This window comes from Sinocyclocheilus anshuiensis, unplaced genomic scaffold (genome assembly GCF_001515605.1).
Source record: "Sinocyclocheilus anshuiensis isolate Anshui unplaced genomic scaffold, SAMN03320099.WGS_v1.1 scaffold86, whole genome shotgun sequence".
NCBI classification, from domain to species: Eukaryota; Metazoa; Chordata; class Actinopteri; order Cypriniformes; family Cyprinidae; genus Sinocyclocheilus; species Sinocyclocheilus anshuiensis.
Genome location: NW_015547662.1, coordinates 284,731 through 297,584, shown reverse-complemented (window position 1 = coordinate 297,584; position 12,854 = coordinate 284,731). Strand labels below are relative to the sequence as shown.

The window sequence follows — 12,854 nt, the reverse complement described above, 5'->3', positions numbered from 1 at the left end:
ACATAAACTTCTTACTGACACCACACTTTTTGAACAGAGTGTAAAGATTTTTTCCCCTATACTTGCCCCCCATACACACACTGTCACACTAATATGCACACAAACGCCATGCCTGACGCCTCAAACCTCCTGATCACAGATCCATCAGGCTGCTGTATTTCCTGTTCTACCACTTGAGGGATCTGCACCTTCCTAAAACCTCCAAAGTAGCTTAGAGCCTGAGGGAATGAGGCACACACTACATTAACACTAAATGAACCCTGATGAAAAGGAGTAACTATCTGGGTATGATGGACCATACAGCAGAGGATGCCTTAAATATTCATGGCTATGTTCAAAATAGAATAGCACTATATTATCAGTAGTATTTCTGCAGCATGTGAATTTTCTGTTTGCATGGAGTACTTGGATGACCAACATTTGCAAAGAATAATGTATAACATGATGCAATGCACTTGACTTGACTGGATTATTATAATCTCTTCTGAATTATTAATATTAATATTTTGACACAAAATTTGATAAAAAGTAAAATAACCATCTTTATTTCCAAGATGATCATGAATGCTGTAATACTATATTTTTAACAGTAGGCATGAATTCACAATAAACATTGTAATCACATGCAATGTAGTGAAATCATGTTTAATTGATTGAGGGGCATCCAGTCATCATCCTAGAAATGTAAACAATTTGCACTTTTTGTCTTTTCTTCTGTCAGTCTGATTTTAAATTGTATTATTATAGTCAGAACAGATGTGCGTAACATATCAAGGTGATGAACTGGAACAAACTATAATAGAACTTTTGGCTAGAAAAATTAATATTATGGGCATAATGCTAGGACAGTGGTAATTCTGGAATGTTCTCCTTAAAATACTGCTAATCTTTAAAATCTGATGTTGTAAAAATGTCAGGAATGACTGCTGTGATTGGCAGCTCACCTGGGTGAAGTCATCCCGGGCAGAGGGCAGGTGTGTGGTGAGGAAAGGATCCCCCTCATGCTTTTCCAGCTGTTCTCCATGTATCATTGTTGTCCGGACCACCTGTCTGACCTCTTGGCCTACAGCAGATTCCCCCTTTGAAGCTAACATGCGGTCTTGCTCATGGAAAATCACCTGAAATAAAACAAAAGACATTCAGCAAAACGTTTAAAATGCCCATATCTTTGAGTTAAGAGATTACATTAAATATAGATTAAGCTGATTTAGGTTAAATCAGTTATAATTAATTAATTAATAGTTTCATTACATGATTAAGTAAGCAAAGTATTACACACCTCTGTCTGATGTCCTTCACTCTTCAGTACTGTCCTCTTTATTACTTTCGAGTATCCGTCCCCCGGTGCCACGCTGATAGGCTGCTGGGCAGAGCCCTCCACCCTCACCTGCTCTGTCTCCACCCCATCAGATGACACACATTGTCGAATGACCTTCCTGGTCACCTGAGAAGGTGAGAGAGCGCGGTAAACAAGTCTGATTGGATATGATGTATTGGTTGGTTAGATGGATGGATGAAAGGGTGAATGGATGACTGGTAGTTGACATGTAATTGCAAAGTTACTTATAGTTGGTAGAATCTCTAGCAGTGGACTATCAAAAAAGTGTTTCCAAAGATGGATGGATTAAAGGAAGGATGGACCACAAGATGGATAATGGGTAGATGGATGGATTTAAGGGTGAATAAATAGATGGCTGGATTAAAGGATGGATGAATGGATGTTTACCTTCTTCACAACCAAGTTTCCCTGTGCATCTGTATACTGCTCCTCTGTTACCGACTGTGGAGGAACATCTGGAACATCATCACCCTGTAGAAGAAACCAGATACTTAATACGTCAATGGCTAAAGCAGTGTTCACCTTAACAGGAAACAGCTGCCCCAGCTTGGATAAAGGTTAGGGTTAGCATAAGAAGAATAATAAAGAAATAATATTGAAAATATTCATCTAATATAGAAAGGAGTACACTTCCCGTAGAAGTTGTCCATTTTAGGGTGATTAAGGGTCAATAACTCTAGAAATATACTATATGGGATATGTTCTTAGTTTAAAATGGACAACTTATACAAACCATTGAGAAGCAGGGAGGTTAAGTCAGAGCTGAAAATGCAGGATTCTAAAATCGAGTCAGTTTCCGAAATAAATCTTAAAGTTACACGAAAAACCATCACACAGCATTTTGGTAATAGGTTATTCAGTAAGCCTAGGCCAAAGTTTTACACCAAATGTATGTTAAGAAACACCACAATAGCTTTCACACTGAACCTCCAAAATGGAGCAAGCAATCTTGAGTCACAGATATACCTGAATAATTAATCTCCTTCGCACTACTCTGGTGGTCAGCACATCCTCATCAGAGCTATCTGACAGCACACCTAATGCCTCGTCAATCTCCTAACCACGCAGTATGTATGAAAAATCATGCAATAATATAAGACAGAAATGCACATGAAATGTCTAAAACATACAAATAAATACATTTGACAAATGCAATGCTGCCCCCTCTACTAAAATACCATAAGACTAAACATTATTAGAATCTGTCAATCAAATATCAATAAGACAAATGGCTATTCTTTTTTTTTTAATCAAAAACACAAGAGAAAAACAACAGAAGGGGCAACAAAACATTGTTAACTTGACACAACATGCACCATTTTTTAAACAGATTTCTTGTATGAAACAATTGTGTGGTAAGAAAGTTACTTCAAAACCAAAAGCAATCAGTTGCTTAGTTGTTAGTATAAATATCTATGAAAAATAAAAAAATAACTTTTAATTGTTATATATATATTAAGATATAGTTATTCCTTACTTACAAAATCCTGCATATTTAGTATATGACCTTACAATGTCATAAATGTAGTACATGCATCAGCAATATTTGAACAAGCTGACAGCTATTTTGATGGTGTTAAGGCATGAATGTAACATGATCATGTTTTTTTTTTTTTTGCTTAAGCAAAGGTTTTTCAGGTTTTAAAATCCACCTAATTATTGAAAATGTTTATTCAAAGAAACCAAACACCATCCCTTCAGCAAACTCATTCAGCAGGAAATGGATTAGGGTAGCTCAGAGAAGAATGGGTGGAGGGGGGAGGTCATGCTGAGGACGCTTACCCTCCTCAGATCATCATCATCATTATACTCAGCCCCTCCTCGAGGAGGAAGCTCCTGAGGAGTTCGTGTAGAAGATTCCAGACTTTTCTGCTGACATGGAACGTAAACATCTTTCTCCTCTGCATCATCATTGGGTTCGTGGATGATGGAAGAATCCTCAAATTCTTCACTGTCTGATGACCTGATTGACCAACGAGGGTTCTCATGGGATGGCATATATCCTGAGGGACTTCTGACATTTGGTTGTTGTTGTAATTCATGAACAGTCAACTTTAAGACTTCATTGCTCAGCGCCATGGCGCCTTTCCAAGGATCATCTTCTGCTTCAGAATTGTCTGAGATGGTCTGTTTGCAGTCAAAAAAAGTCTCAAGGTCAGAGTCATCATGTTGTTGATCAATGCTTAGTAAGTCTTTGTGTTTTGGTTTTTCAACTTTGCCAGGTTTTGGCACGTCAGGGATTTCTAATTCCACATTTTCACTAGATTTGGGTGACTCAATTGATATTTCTTCAACTGTTGATTGTAGTTCTCCTGTGAATGAGTCTTGGGATACACCAAGAACTAATGAAACACTCACCTCGGAGCTGAGAGTTCGATCAGATAATGGCTGTTCTGGTTGAACTGTTTTCTTAAGTTCCTCAAGCACTGAATTCATGCTGATTACCAAGGTTTCCGAAGAGTTAGAAAGACAATGGGCAGAGTGTTTTTCCTCTGATTTTTGGGATGCTGCACCAGACATAACTGAGTATGACAACAGTCGTTTGGAATCTTTGGAAGTTAAGGCCTTGTCACTGCCATCTTGAGAGAGTGGCAGAGTTAGTCGTGTCTCCTGGGAAACAGGTTCCTTAAGCACTGGATTCATGTTCAGAGTGAGCATCAAGGGTTCAGAGGACTCTGAGAGACACCGGTTAATATGCGTTTCTTCTGACTGTTGGGTTGCACTACAGATTATTGACTCAGACTGCAGTCGTCTTAAACCTTTGGATACCACTGCCTCCTGTGAAACAGGTTTCTTAACAGTTGCTGATCCAAGTTCAGAAGACTTATCACTGAAGTCAAAATGTTGACAAGTTATGACTGTTTCTGGTGTTTGTGGACTAAGGTCAGAGTTACAGAAAGGTGAAGATTCACTCAGCTGTGCAGTTTCGCTTTGAATCCACATGTATGGGTCAATCTCAGATTGGGACAACAGTTCTTTCTTAAAGCCATGACGGTCATCTATGAGAGGTTCAGTGGTTAAATCCAATTGTGTACATACTTTTCCCTCCTCAGGACAATATTCATCTTCCTGATCATCACAATGGACCCCTAATGTTTCTGGCTTTTGCTCTGGAGACTCTAATAGTTGCAGATGTGGTTCATGTGCATCGGAATCAGTTTGTTGGTTTATCCCAGGATCAACTTCAGGCTCTGAAGGTTGCTGTGGGGAGCTGTTGGAATTACATTGTTCTTGGTTTAAAACTGTGAAATCATGATGGGTAGATGATTGCAGTGATGCAGAGTCAATTGTAGGAGAGGATTCAACAAAATTTTGTTCTTCTACTATATGGCTTTGCAATGATAGCACTGGATCCAAATCACTAAGCATTTCTGGTGTAAGAAAGAGCTGATCTGATTCTGGAGAGCCCTTAATGAGGTCTGGAGTCACTCTTGAAACCCCTGGATTCACTTCAACACTGTTTGAGACAGCTTGAACAGCTTCCCTTACAAGAGCATAAGGGGAAAATGAAGGACTAATATTTTGGCCTATTATTTGATTGCTCGCAGGAACTGAAAAATCAACTTCAGATGGTTTGCTTTCATGACATGGAGAAGACTGCATGGTGTCTGAAGTTTCATCAGATTCAAAGAGATGTGTCTCTAATGATTTTTCATTGCTTTCCAAATCACTTTTTTCATATACAGGTGACACTTGATCAAGACACACAGAACTTTCATCTTGATACTTTTGTTCTTGGAGTTGAGTTTCTTCTTGACTCACTGGTGAAGTGTGTTGAAGTAGGTCGGGTACTGTGTGTTCAGGTTCAACTGTTGACAAAACAACTGAATTTTCACCTGAAGACAATCTCGCAATAGATACCTGACAAAAATCAAAGATATTCTGAGATTCCTTCATTGATTGTTGGTGGAATTCTGACTGAGTCTTCACATTGATTGGTGATGAAGAGAGACAAACATTTTCATGGTCTGAAACGTCACAATGAGCTTGATTATCCTCCTCAGATTCTGCAGAAACCTATGGGATAGATTATACGAGGTATGGAAAAGTATGACAAGGGAAAAGAGATGATATTGAAGGGATACTTACAACCAGTGAGAGACAACTGACAACAAACCAAAACAGCACATGCGATGATCATGAGTTCAGTTTAGTAACTGTCTGTACTGGGCTTGAGACATTTGGGACATGACCCTCTGATTACGTTTTAAATGCACAATGCCATGAACTTACTTCTTCATCTGCGGCGTCCTTTGTGGATTCTTTTTTGACCTCTTGAAATAGCCATGGATTGGTGAAGCTGTCCCTAGGAGACATTGAGAGTGGAAAGTGAATGACCAGGTGGTGTACTACCAGAAGACTGATTAACTGAATGTTTCTGATAATGTAAACCTTACTTTAAATGTCGTTTCAAGTATGTCAATCTATGTATCACTCACTGGTTGATCTCCAATTCTTCAATCATATCCCCATGAATGCTCTCTGAATGGATGTTTCCCATTGTTTCAGCCCATGAGGGAATGTCAAGGAGAGAGGCCACAGATAAGTCTTCTTCTGACACAGCTGGAGGATGCCTTTGTGAAGTCTCCACTCTCCGCACCACACGGACACTGTCACCATCCTCTTGGACTGAGGAGAGAGCTACAAAACGCAAAAACATTCACTCTGACAGTGTAAAGACTTTGACTTCATGGCCTGTTTTTAGGATTCATATCTTGTGTTTTAGATCTATATGCAAAACAAGAATGGGCTTAATTCATTGCCCTACCTTCACTGTGGTCCAGGGTCCTTTCAATCTCTGCATATGTTCTTGAGGTTTGCTCCTGGATTGACTTGTGCATTTGAATCTCAATAAGATGGACAATGTCCATGCGATTTATTTTAGTGAGTCTTTTAATCAACGTATCTTCTGTGGAATGTGAAACATAATAAGAATGTATTATTTAAAATGTACTTTAGGCATTTGAGTTTTTTTTTTACACATTCTATGATTTCATTTTCACAAGTAAATAAGAACAGGACTTACCAGTTGCATGCTTTCCTTCTCTCTCTTTCCAACGCTGTAAAAGAGCATGACTCTGCTCTTGTAGTGAATTTGGGTTTTCAGCGCGCACTCGCTGAATCTCATCTTCATTAAACTCCAACTCTTTGGCCAGCTCTAAAAATAGATTAATATATATGTTGTTAAAAAAGAAACATATACACTTATGCATTTGCATCATGTTGTTTTAATGTGAGTGGTGCTTACTTGCCACCAGGATGCTAGAGTTTTCTGATCAGTTGCTACAGTGTTGCTGTGCTGTTGCTATGGTATTCTGGGTGGCTTTTAGTTTGCTGTTATGTGGTTACTAGGATGCTCTGATGGGTTCCTAGGATGTTTACCAGCCCAAACCCTTTTGTTTTTGGTAAAAACTGTAGGAGGTAGTCAGTGATCTGACTACTTGATACTGCATACTCACCTGTCCAGCTAAAACCTAAAAGGTCAGCAATGATGGCCAAAGTCTCTTCTTTCCTATCTGCATCATCATGCCAATCCACTGTAAACATCAGTCGAAGTATTTTTCATTAATACTTAATGAAACGCATAAAAAAAAATTCTAAAGGTGGCAACAAAAAAATGCTAATTGAAGCTAGGTTGTCGTAATTTTACATATTTCTTATTAGAATGAATGTATGGACTACACAGTGACTGAAGATCTGTTAAAATAGCATATGCCTTGTGTAAAACTTTTTACACAAAAAAAAGTACCGTTGACATGGTTGTTTTACTATTTCTAATAGGAAACATGCAGTAGTGGGCATGCATTGCACAGGAAACTGTATTATTAGCAAAAAAGTGTAATCAATCTTGAGATTTCAGTTCATGTACACACTGATATACAAATGAATAAAACATGATATAAAAAGACACAAAACATGACACAAAACACCAGACAACACAGAACAAGAAAAAAAAAAATCAAAAGCAAAGAGACTTGCATGGATCAAATTTTGGAGTAAGTAATACGGGGGCAAGTGCCAAGTAGAGGTACCTTTACTTTGGTCTGGGGTAGTGCTGTCTGAGATTCTTTGCATCTGTGTCTCCACACAATCTGCCCAGTTGGGCATTGACTCAAAGACATCATCGCCAATGGACGGGGGTCTAATTGATTTCAAACTACTTTCTCTCCCTAACTCAATAGAAGTTATCTCTCCTTTGGTTTCATCACACTCTATGCTCCCTGAAGGGTCCAAATCCTGAGAGAATTCGGCAGGGAGTTCAGGTTGACTGGAAACAGCATACTGTGGGTTAGGAGACTGTGTGGAAGAAACAGGCATCTGGGAGGATGAAGTCTTTGGTTTGGTGTAGCTGCTGTTTATATTAGTGTGACCTTCCACAACGGACCTGGACCATTCTGAGTCACCAGTATCTGCTTCAGATTTAGGCCTTTGATTCTGCTCGATGGAGTCCCCTTGTCCTAAAATTTGGTCAAAACTGGCTGCTTTCACAGCTATTTTTGGTTTAGATGTTGTGTCTTCAATTTCAGCAACAATGTCCTTGGATGGAGTGTACATTGAAGGTAATGTAGTATAGATTGAAGCACTAGAGGAAATTGTAGACACATGGGTGGATATGGGCATTTCAACAACAGAATGCTGTTCATCTTCCACTGAAGAGTCAGAGGATTCCGGGTCTTGCTCAGAATAAACTGTTCGTGTTACTGTATAAGTGGCAGTGTCAACATTCGGTATCAGTGTGTCTTCATGGATACCATTATCCTCTGTGTGGCTCTTTGGTTCACTTTGGATAGGAAAATCATTCCATTCTGGATGTTCTGGTTGAACACTTTTAGCTCCAGTTTTACTAAAGCCACCAGACTTTGCATCAGGTTCCTCAGCAATTCTGTCTTGATGCACTAAACCATCTGCAGGCATCCCAGATGAAGCTACTGCAACAAACTCACCAGCACTGAAATTGACCTGTTCAAATTCTTCACTTGAATCTTCATTTATTGGAAAAAAGACTAACTTTTCTTCTTCTTCCTCCATGGTCCTTTTGGTCATGTCAATAGCGCCACCTCTGGTCATCTCAAATAGTTTTCCCTCTTGGAAGAGGAAAGGATTTGGTGTCCCCTCTTCAGTAGGGGTGCGTCCTGGAGTTGTGTCAGGTGTGGTTCCATGGGAACGTCTGTCTGTACACAAAGCAAGTATTTTCTTCTCCTCAGCCTCAATTTTTGCATCAAATGCCTCGTCATCTTCCACTTCAGCACTCCAGGGAACCAAGTCTCTTGGAATAGATACTGGGATTTCTTCTGGCTTCTCTTCATTGTCCTCTTCATGAATACATAAATCTGGCTGGGATTCATCCTGCACTTGCTTTGTAGCAGCAGTTGCACCTACACTGTCGATGGGAGAAACTGGTTCAAGTACTTTTTCAGAAGTTGTGCTCTCACCAGTAGACTTAGAATCAACATCACCATCCATCTCAGTGCCCATTTTGCTCTCTGCTGATGTAATAATAAGATCCTCCTCAGTTATAGTCTCACCAATCACTATACTATGGTACTCTGACGGGAACTTGTCTTCTTCGTTCTCTACATATGTTTGCATAGATGGTATGTCTATGCATGTCTGCAAATCAACAATCTTAAAATTGATATGTTCCTCCGCACCTTTGTCCGTGGACTCTAAAACCTCAGTGGTTTCTCCTGAGAGCTTGTGAGTTGATTCATCCAACTCAGGGCTGTCATAATAATCTTCTGACAATGAAGAATGTAAGGGTAATACTGGGCCAGATTCAGTAAGGTTCTCCAAGTACTGCTCTTCTGATTCTTTGGTTAACATTGTGTTAAAGTCTAGTGGACTTTTATGTGGTGACAGCACTTCTTCATCTTTTGGTTGTTTATAACCACAATCAAAATCAAATTTTACCTTTTTAACTTTTGAATCCTTTTCCATTTCATCAAATGTTTTGATCTTTGCAGCCATCTTAAACATCTCTTCTTCTGGAGTGAATTGCTTTTGTAAAGTATCAAAGTCATGAAGATAGTCACTGTCAAGCACCTTTTCTTTTTCCCCCAAGTCCATGGAAAGGCACTGCATATCTGATGTCTCATGTGACCTTTGGGATGACTCACTTTCTAAATAAATGTTTTGTTTAGAAACTATTTCTTTTTCTAAATTTTCCCTGGAGTCAGAACTGAAAGCCTGACTTGTTGAGAAGTCCTTTGTCAACAAACGACTTCCCAGTCCTTTGTCCCTTGTCCTTTCAGTATAACTCAGTTGACCAGATTCTTGCCCAGTGGGACTTCCCTCTAAAGAGTCTTGACATGGGGAGTCCTTGGTTGGGCTTGGCTCAATAGAATCTGGGGTTTTTTGGGATGATCCATCTTCTCTGATGGGAGTAGTCTCAAGCGAGTCTGTTCTACAAAGAGATTTAGAGTCATTCATGGTTGCAAGCTGCAGAGAATCCAAGCTAGAAGGTCTCTCTGGTGCATCTTGACTGTGATGACTATGTTGTGGTATCTTCTCAGACTCAGTAATTACATCTGATTCTGTCGGCTTCATACTATCTTTACAGCTTAAATCACTTTTCATATAATTTGCTGATGTTTCACTCTCCCATTTCGTAACTTGAATTTTATCCTGAATTATTGTCTTTGAAATAGCGGAGGATGGTGACTCAGTTTTGGTGGATGGAGAAGGTGTATCCATCTTAGAATCATCATTGGATGGCGACTCAATCTTGGTGAATAGAGAAGGTGATTCAATCATAGTATCATAAGTTGATTCAGTCTTGCTTTTTATCAAGGTTGCTAAACATGATTCACTCTCCGCTCTTTCATGTGATGTCTCCAAACTTGATTGGTGAGTTGTTTCCTGCTCCTCTGGATATCTGTCTTCTGTTTCTTTATTAGTTGAACTGAAAGATAAAACAAGGATTTCAGGACTATTTTGAGTGGTTTCAGCAAGTCCCTCGTGTTTCTCACTGTCACCTGTGCTGGAGTGAGGAGTCCTTGTCCTTATACTATTGGCAGGAGAGTCTGCCAAGGCCTTGAGTTTGTCACTATCAGAACTTTCTTCCAATGCTTCCAATGCTCCATCATGCATTTCACTTTGACATAAGGGCTCACCTTGCACCATTGCAGTAGCAAATGCAGTGATTATGTTTGATTTACTTGGATCCACAGCTGCCTGGTGTATCTGCTCCTCATCTTCTAAAGAAAGGCCATCACTACACATTAAATAATGTTTACTTGCTTCACCTGAAGTTTGCCTAAAGATCAGATATTTAGGACTTTCCTCAAGTTCTGCCTTAATATCTGCACTGAAGTCCTCTGATGGTTTCCTGTCTGGGCTGATCTGAGGTTCCACAGACAATCTCCTGATCTGACAGATGTTTTCATAATACATTCTCTCAGGCATCAACCCCAGGTCTTCCTTAACTAACAGTTCAGAACAAATCTGTTGTTCCTCAGTTTCAAATCGTCCTGGTTCATGAGATGGTTTTCCATTTTGGTCATTTGCTGTTTGTTTAGAGAGCAGGTTTTCTGGAGAGCTTTCCTCTTCAAATTTAAATATAATGTTGGAAGTTACAGCTTGATCATCTTCATTTTGAATGGTCATCAGTGGTTTTTCATGTAGTGTTTCACTATCACCAATCATTTGTTTATGCTGAATTGTGTTTGGGTCAATACATGATGATTCCTGAAGGATCTTGTTTTCTACTATAATGTTTTCTTGTAAATGTAGGGTTGATTCTGTATTTTGGTTATTGTATGTTGGAGAAATCTGCATCACATCAGAACTTGATGATTCAGAGGTTACAGTTGTAATTGCTCTTTGTTGTAAATGTTGGGATGATCCTGTCATTTGACTATCATATGTTGGGGGAATCTGCATCACATTAGGACTTGGCGTTTGAGATGTTGCTGTCATTTGGTTATCATATATTTGGGGAACCTGTATCACAACAGGCGTAATTGCTTTATGTTCAAAAAGTCCAGACTTGCTTTTCGATTGATCCTGGCCAGTCTGAAATGCCTTCATCAACTCTCTTACAGACATCGTTTCTTCTATCCTTTCCGTCTGTGACTTTGGGGATCTGGGGGATTTTGGAGGAAGCTTGGGTGATTTTTCTGTCTCTGTGACATATGACTTACTATGGGAAGTACTCGCTTTTTGGGATTTACACTTTTGACTGTCCACCTCATTCTCTTCTTCAACCTTCTTCTGCAGTGCCTTAACCCTGTCCTTAATGGATCCAATCGGAGTTTCTACAATTCTAGGAGACACAGGAATAGATCCAAAGACAGGTTCAGATCCACCGATAACTGCATCTTCATCAAGAGACTCCTCAGACTGACTCCTACTCATACTTTTCAAGTCATCCTCTGAACTGCCACTTGCAAACTCCCTCTCTTTACGCTTTTTCCTTGCTGGCTTTTTGATTTCTTTTGGACGGGGTTTACCACATGTCACAACAACCTCTTTAAAGCTTTCTTGAACACTATCCACATCTTGTGACTCACTAAATGGTACAGGTGTTTCCTGCAGGCACTGTTCTAAGTCACTGCTGAGATACGAAACCATACTTGAAATGTCCCTCTTAGGTGAAGAACTGGATATAGTGTCTCGAGGGATTCGAACTTCCTGAATGAGTGCCTCTTGGACCTCAGTTATATTTTTGCTTTTGGTTTCCACAACATCTGTCTCACTGAGAAGTACCCACTGCTCATCATCAATGGTTACAGATCTCCCAACAGCACCTTCCCTCTTTGTATAATCTTTTGTATCATCACGAAGGATCTCTTCTACCTTCTCTAAGTCCTCTTTCACTTTTTCAACAATTTCAAACGGCTCATCCACTTCCTCATCCACAGCCTTGTCAGATCGCTCTCCGACATCCAAGGAGCAAGATTTTTCAGATTTTTCAGAGGTCAGAAGGACTGACACCTTAATCAGGTCCTGCTTCATATCAGACACCTCTGAAAGCAGATCTGGACTTGCAAGTGTGGCAGGATCATGTATGATTTGCAGCGTGGAAAGCTCTGTTGACTCAGATCCATCATAATCTTCCATTTTAACAGCACAAAGAGTTTATAAAGAGCAAAGGGGGAAATGAAGAGGACAAAAGACATTGGAAAGCTAGTCAGGGCAGGAGCAATACAAACTGTCTTCATTTCAGAAGTTGAGGAAACTAATTGACAGAATGAAGAACATTGCTAGATTTATCTAGATTTGGATCCGAAGGATTTGGGAAGGCATGGGAGCAGTTAAGCATAGCAAAAGAGAATTACAGAGTGAGGGGAGGAAATGGGCAGGAAATAACTTGCTTTAACATGTTATACTGATTCAAGTATCCACTCATACACTTACACAAGAGGGAAATTATAAGGAAAAAACAAAGGATAAGAATAAGTAATACAGAAACCTGTGCACAAAGGACAAATGAGGAAAGTAATCATAACACAGAGTGGAGCTGTACCAATGAGGCATCTCAAGATTGTTCTCGACATGAAGAGATCATGTCAAC

General features: G+C 39.6%; 1 protein-coding gene across 15 annotated transcripts in view; it reads right to left on the bottom strand.

Annotated features, from left to right (window-relative positions):
- The window catches only part of LOC107702307 (ankyrin-2-like), a 65,811-nt gene that overhangs the window by 2,084 nt on the left and 50,873 nt on the right, over positions 1-12,854 (bottom strand). For 14 of the 15 annotated variants that reach the window (XM_016504567.1, XM_016504566.1, XM_016504577.1 and 11 more), the window contains 9 exons: positions 7,372-12,393; positions 6,799-6,876; positions 6,366-6,497; positions 6,108-6,248; positions 5,779-5,980; positions 5,573-5,645; positions 1,727-1,810; positions 1,280-1,444; positions 945-1,118 (listed from right to left, as the gene is read on the bottom strand). In XM_016504567.1, the coding sequence (XP_016360053.1) occupies positions 945-1,118; positions 1,280-1,444; positions 1,727-1,810; positions 5,573-5,645; positions 5,779-5,980; positions 6,108-6,248; positions 6,366-6,497; positions 6,799-6,876; positions 7,372-12,393 (6,071 nt within the window). The remainder of the gene's footprint in view (positions 1-944; positions 1,119-1,279; positions 1,445-1,726; positions 1,811-5,572; positions 5,646-5,778; positions 5,981-6,107; positions 6,249-6,365; positions 6,498-6,798; positions 6,877-7,371; positions 12,394-12,854) is intronic. The other variant, XM_016504580.1, reaches the window with a different exon arrangement.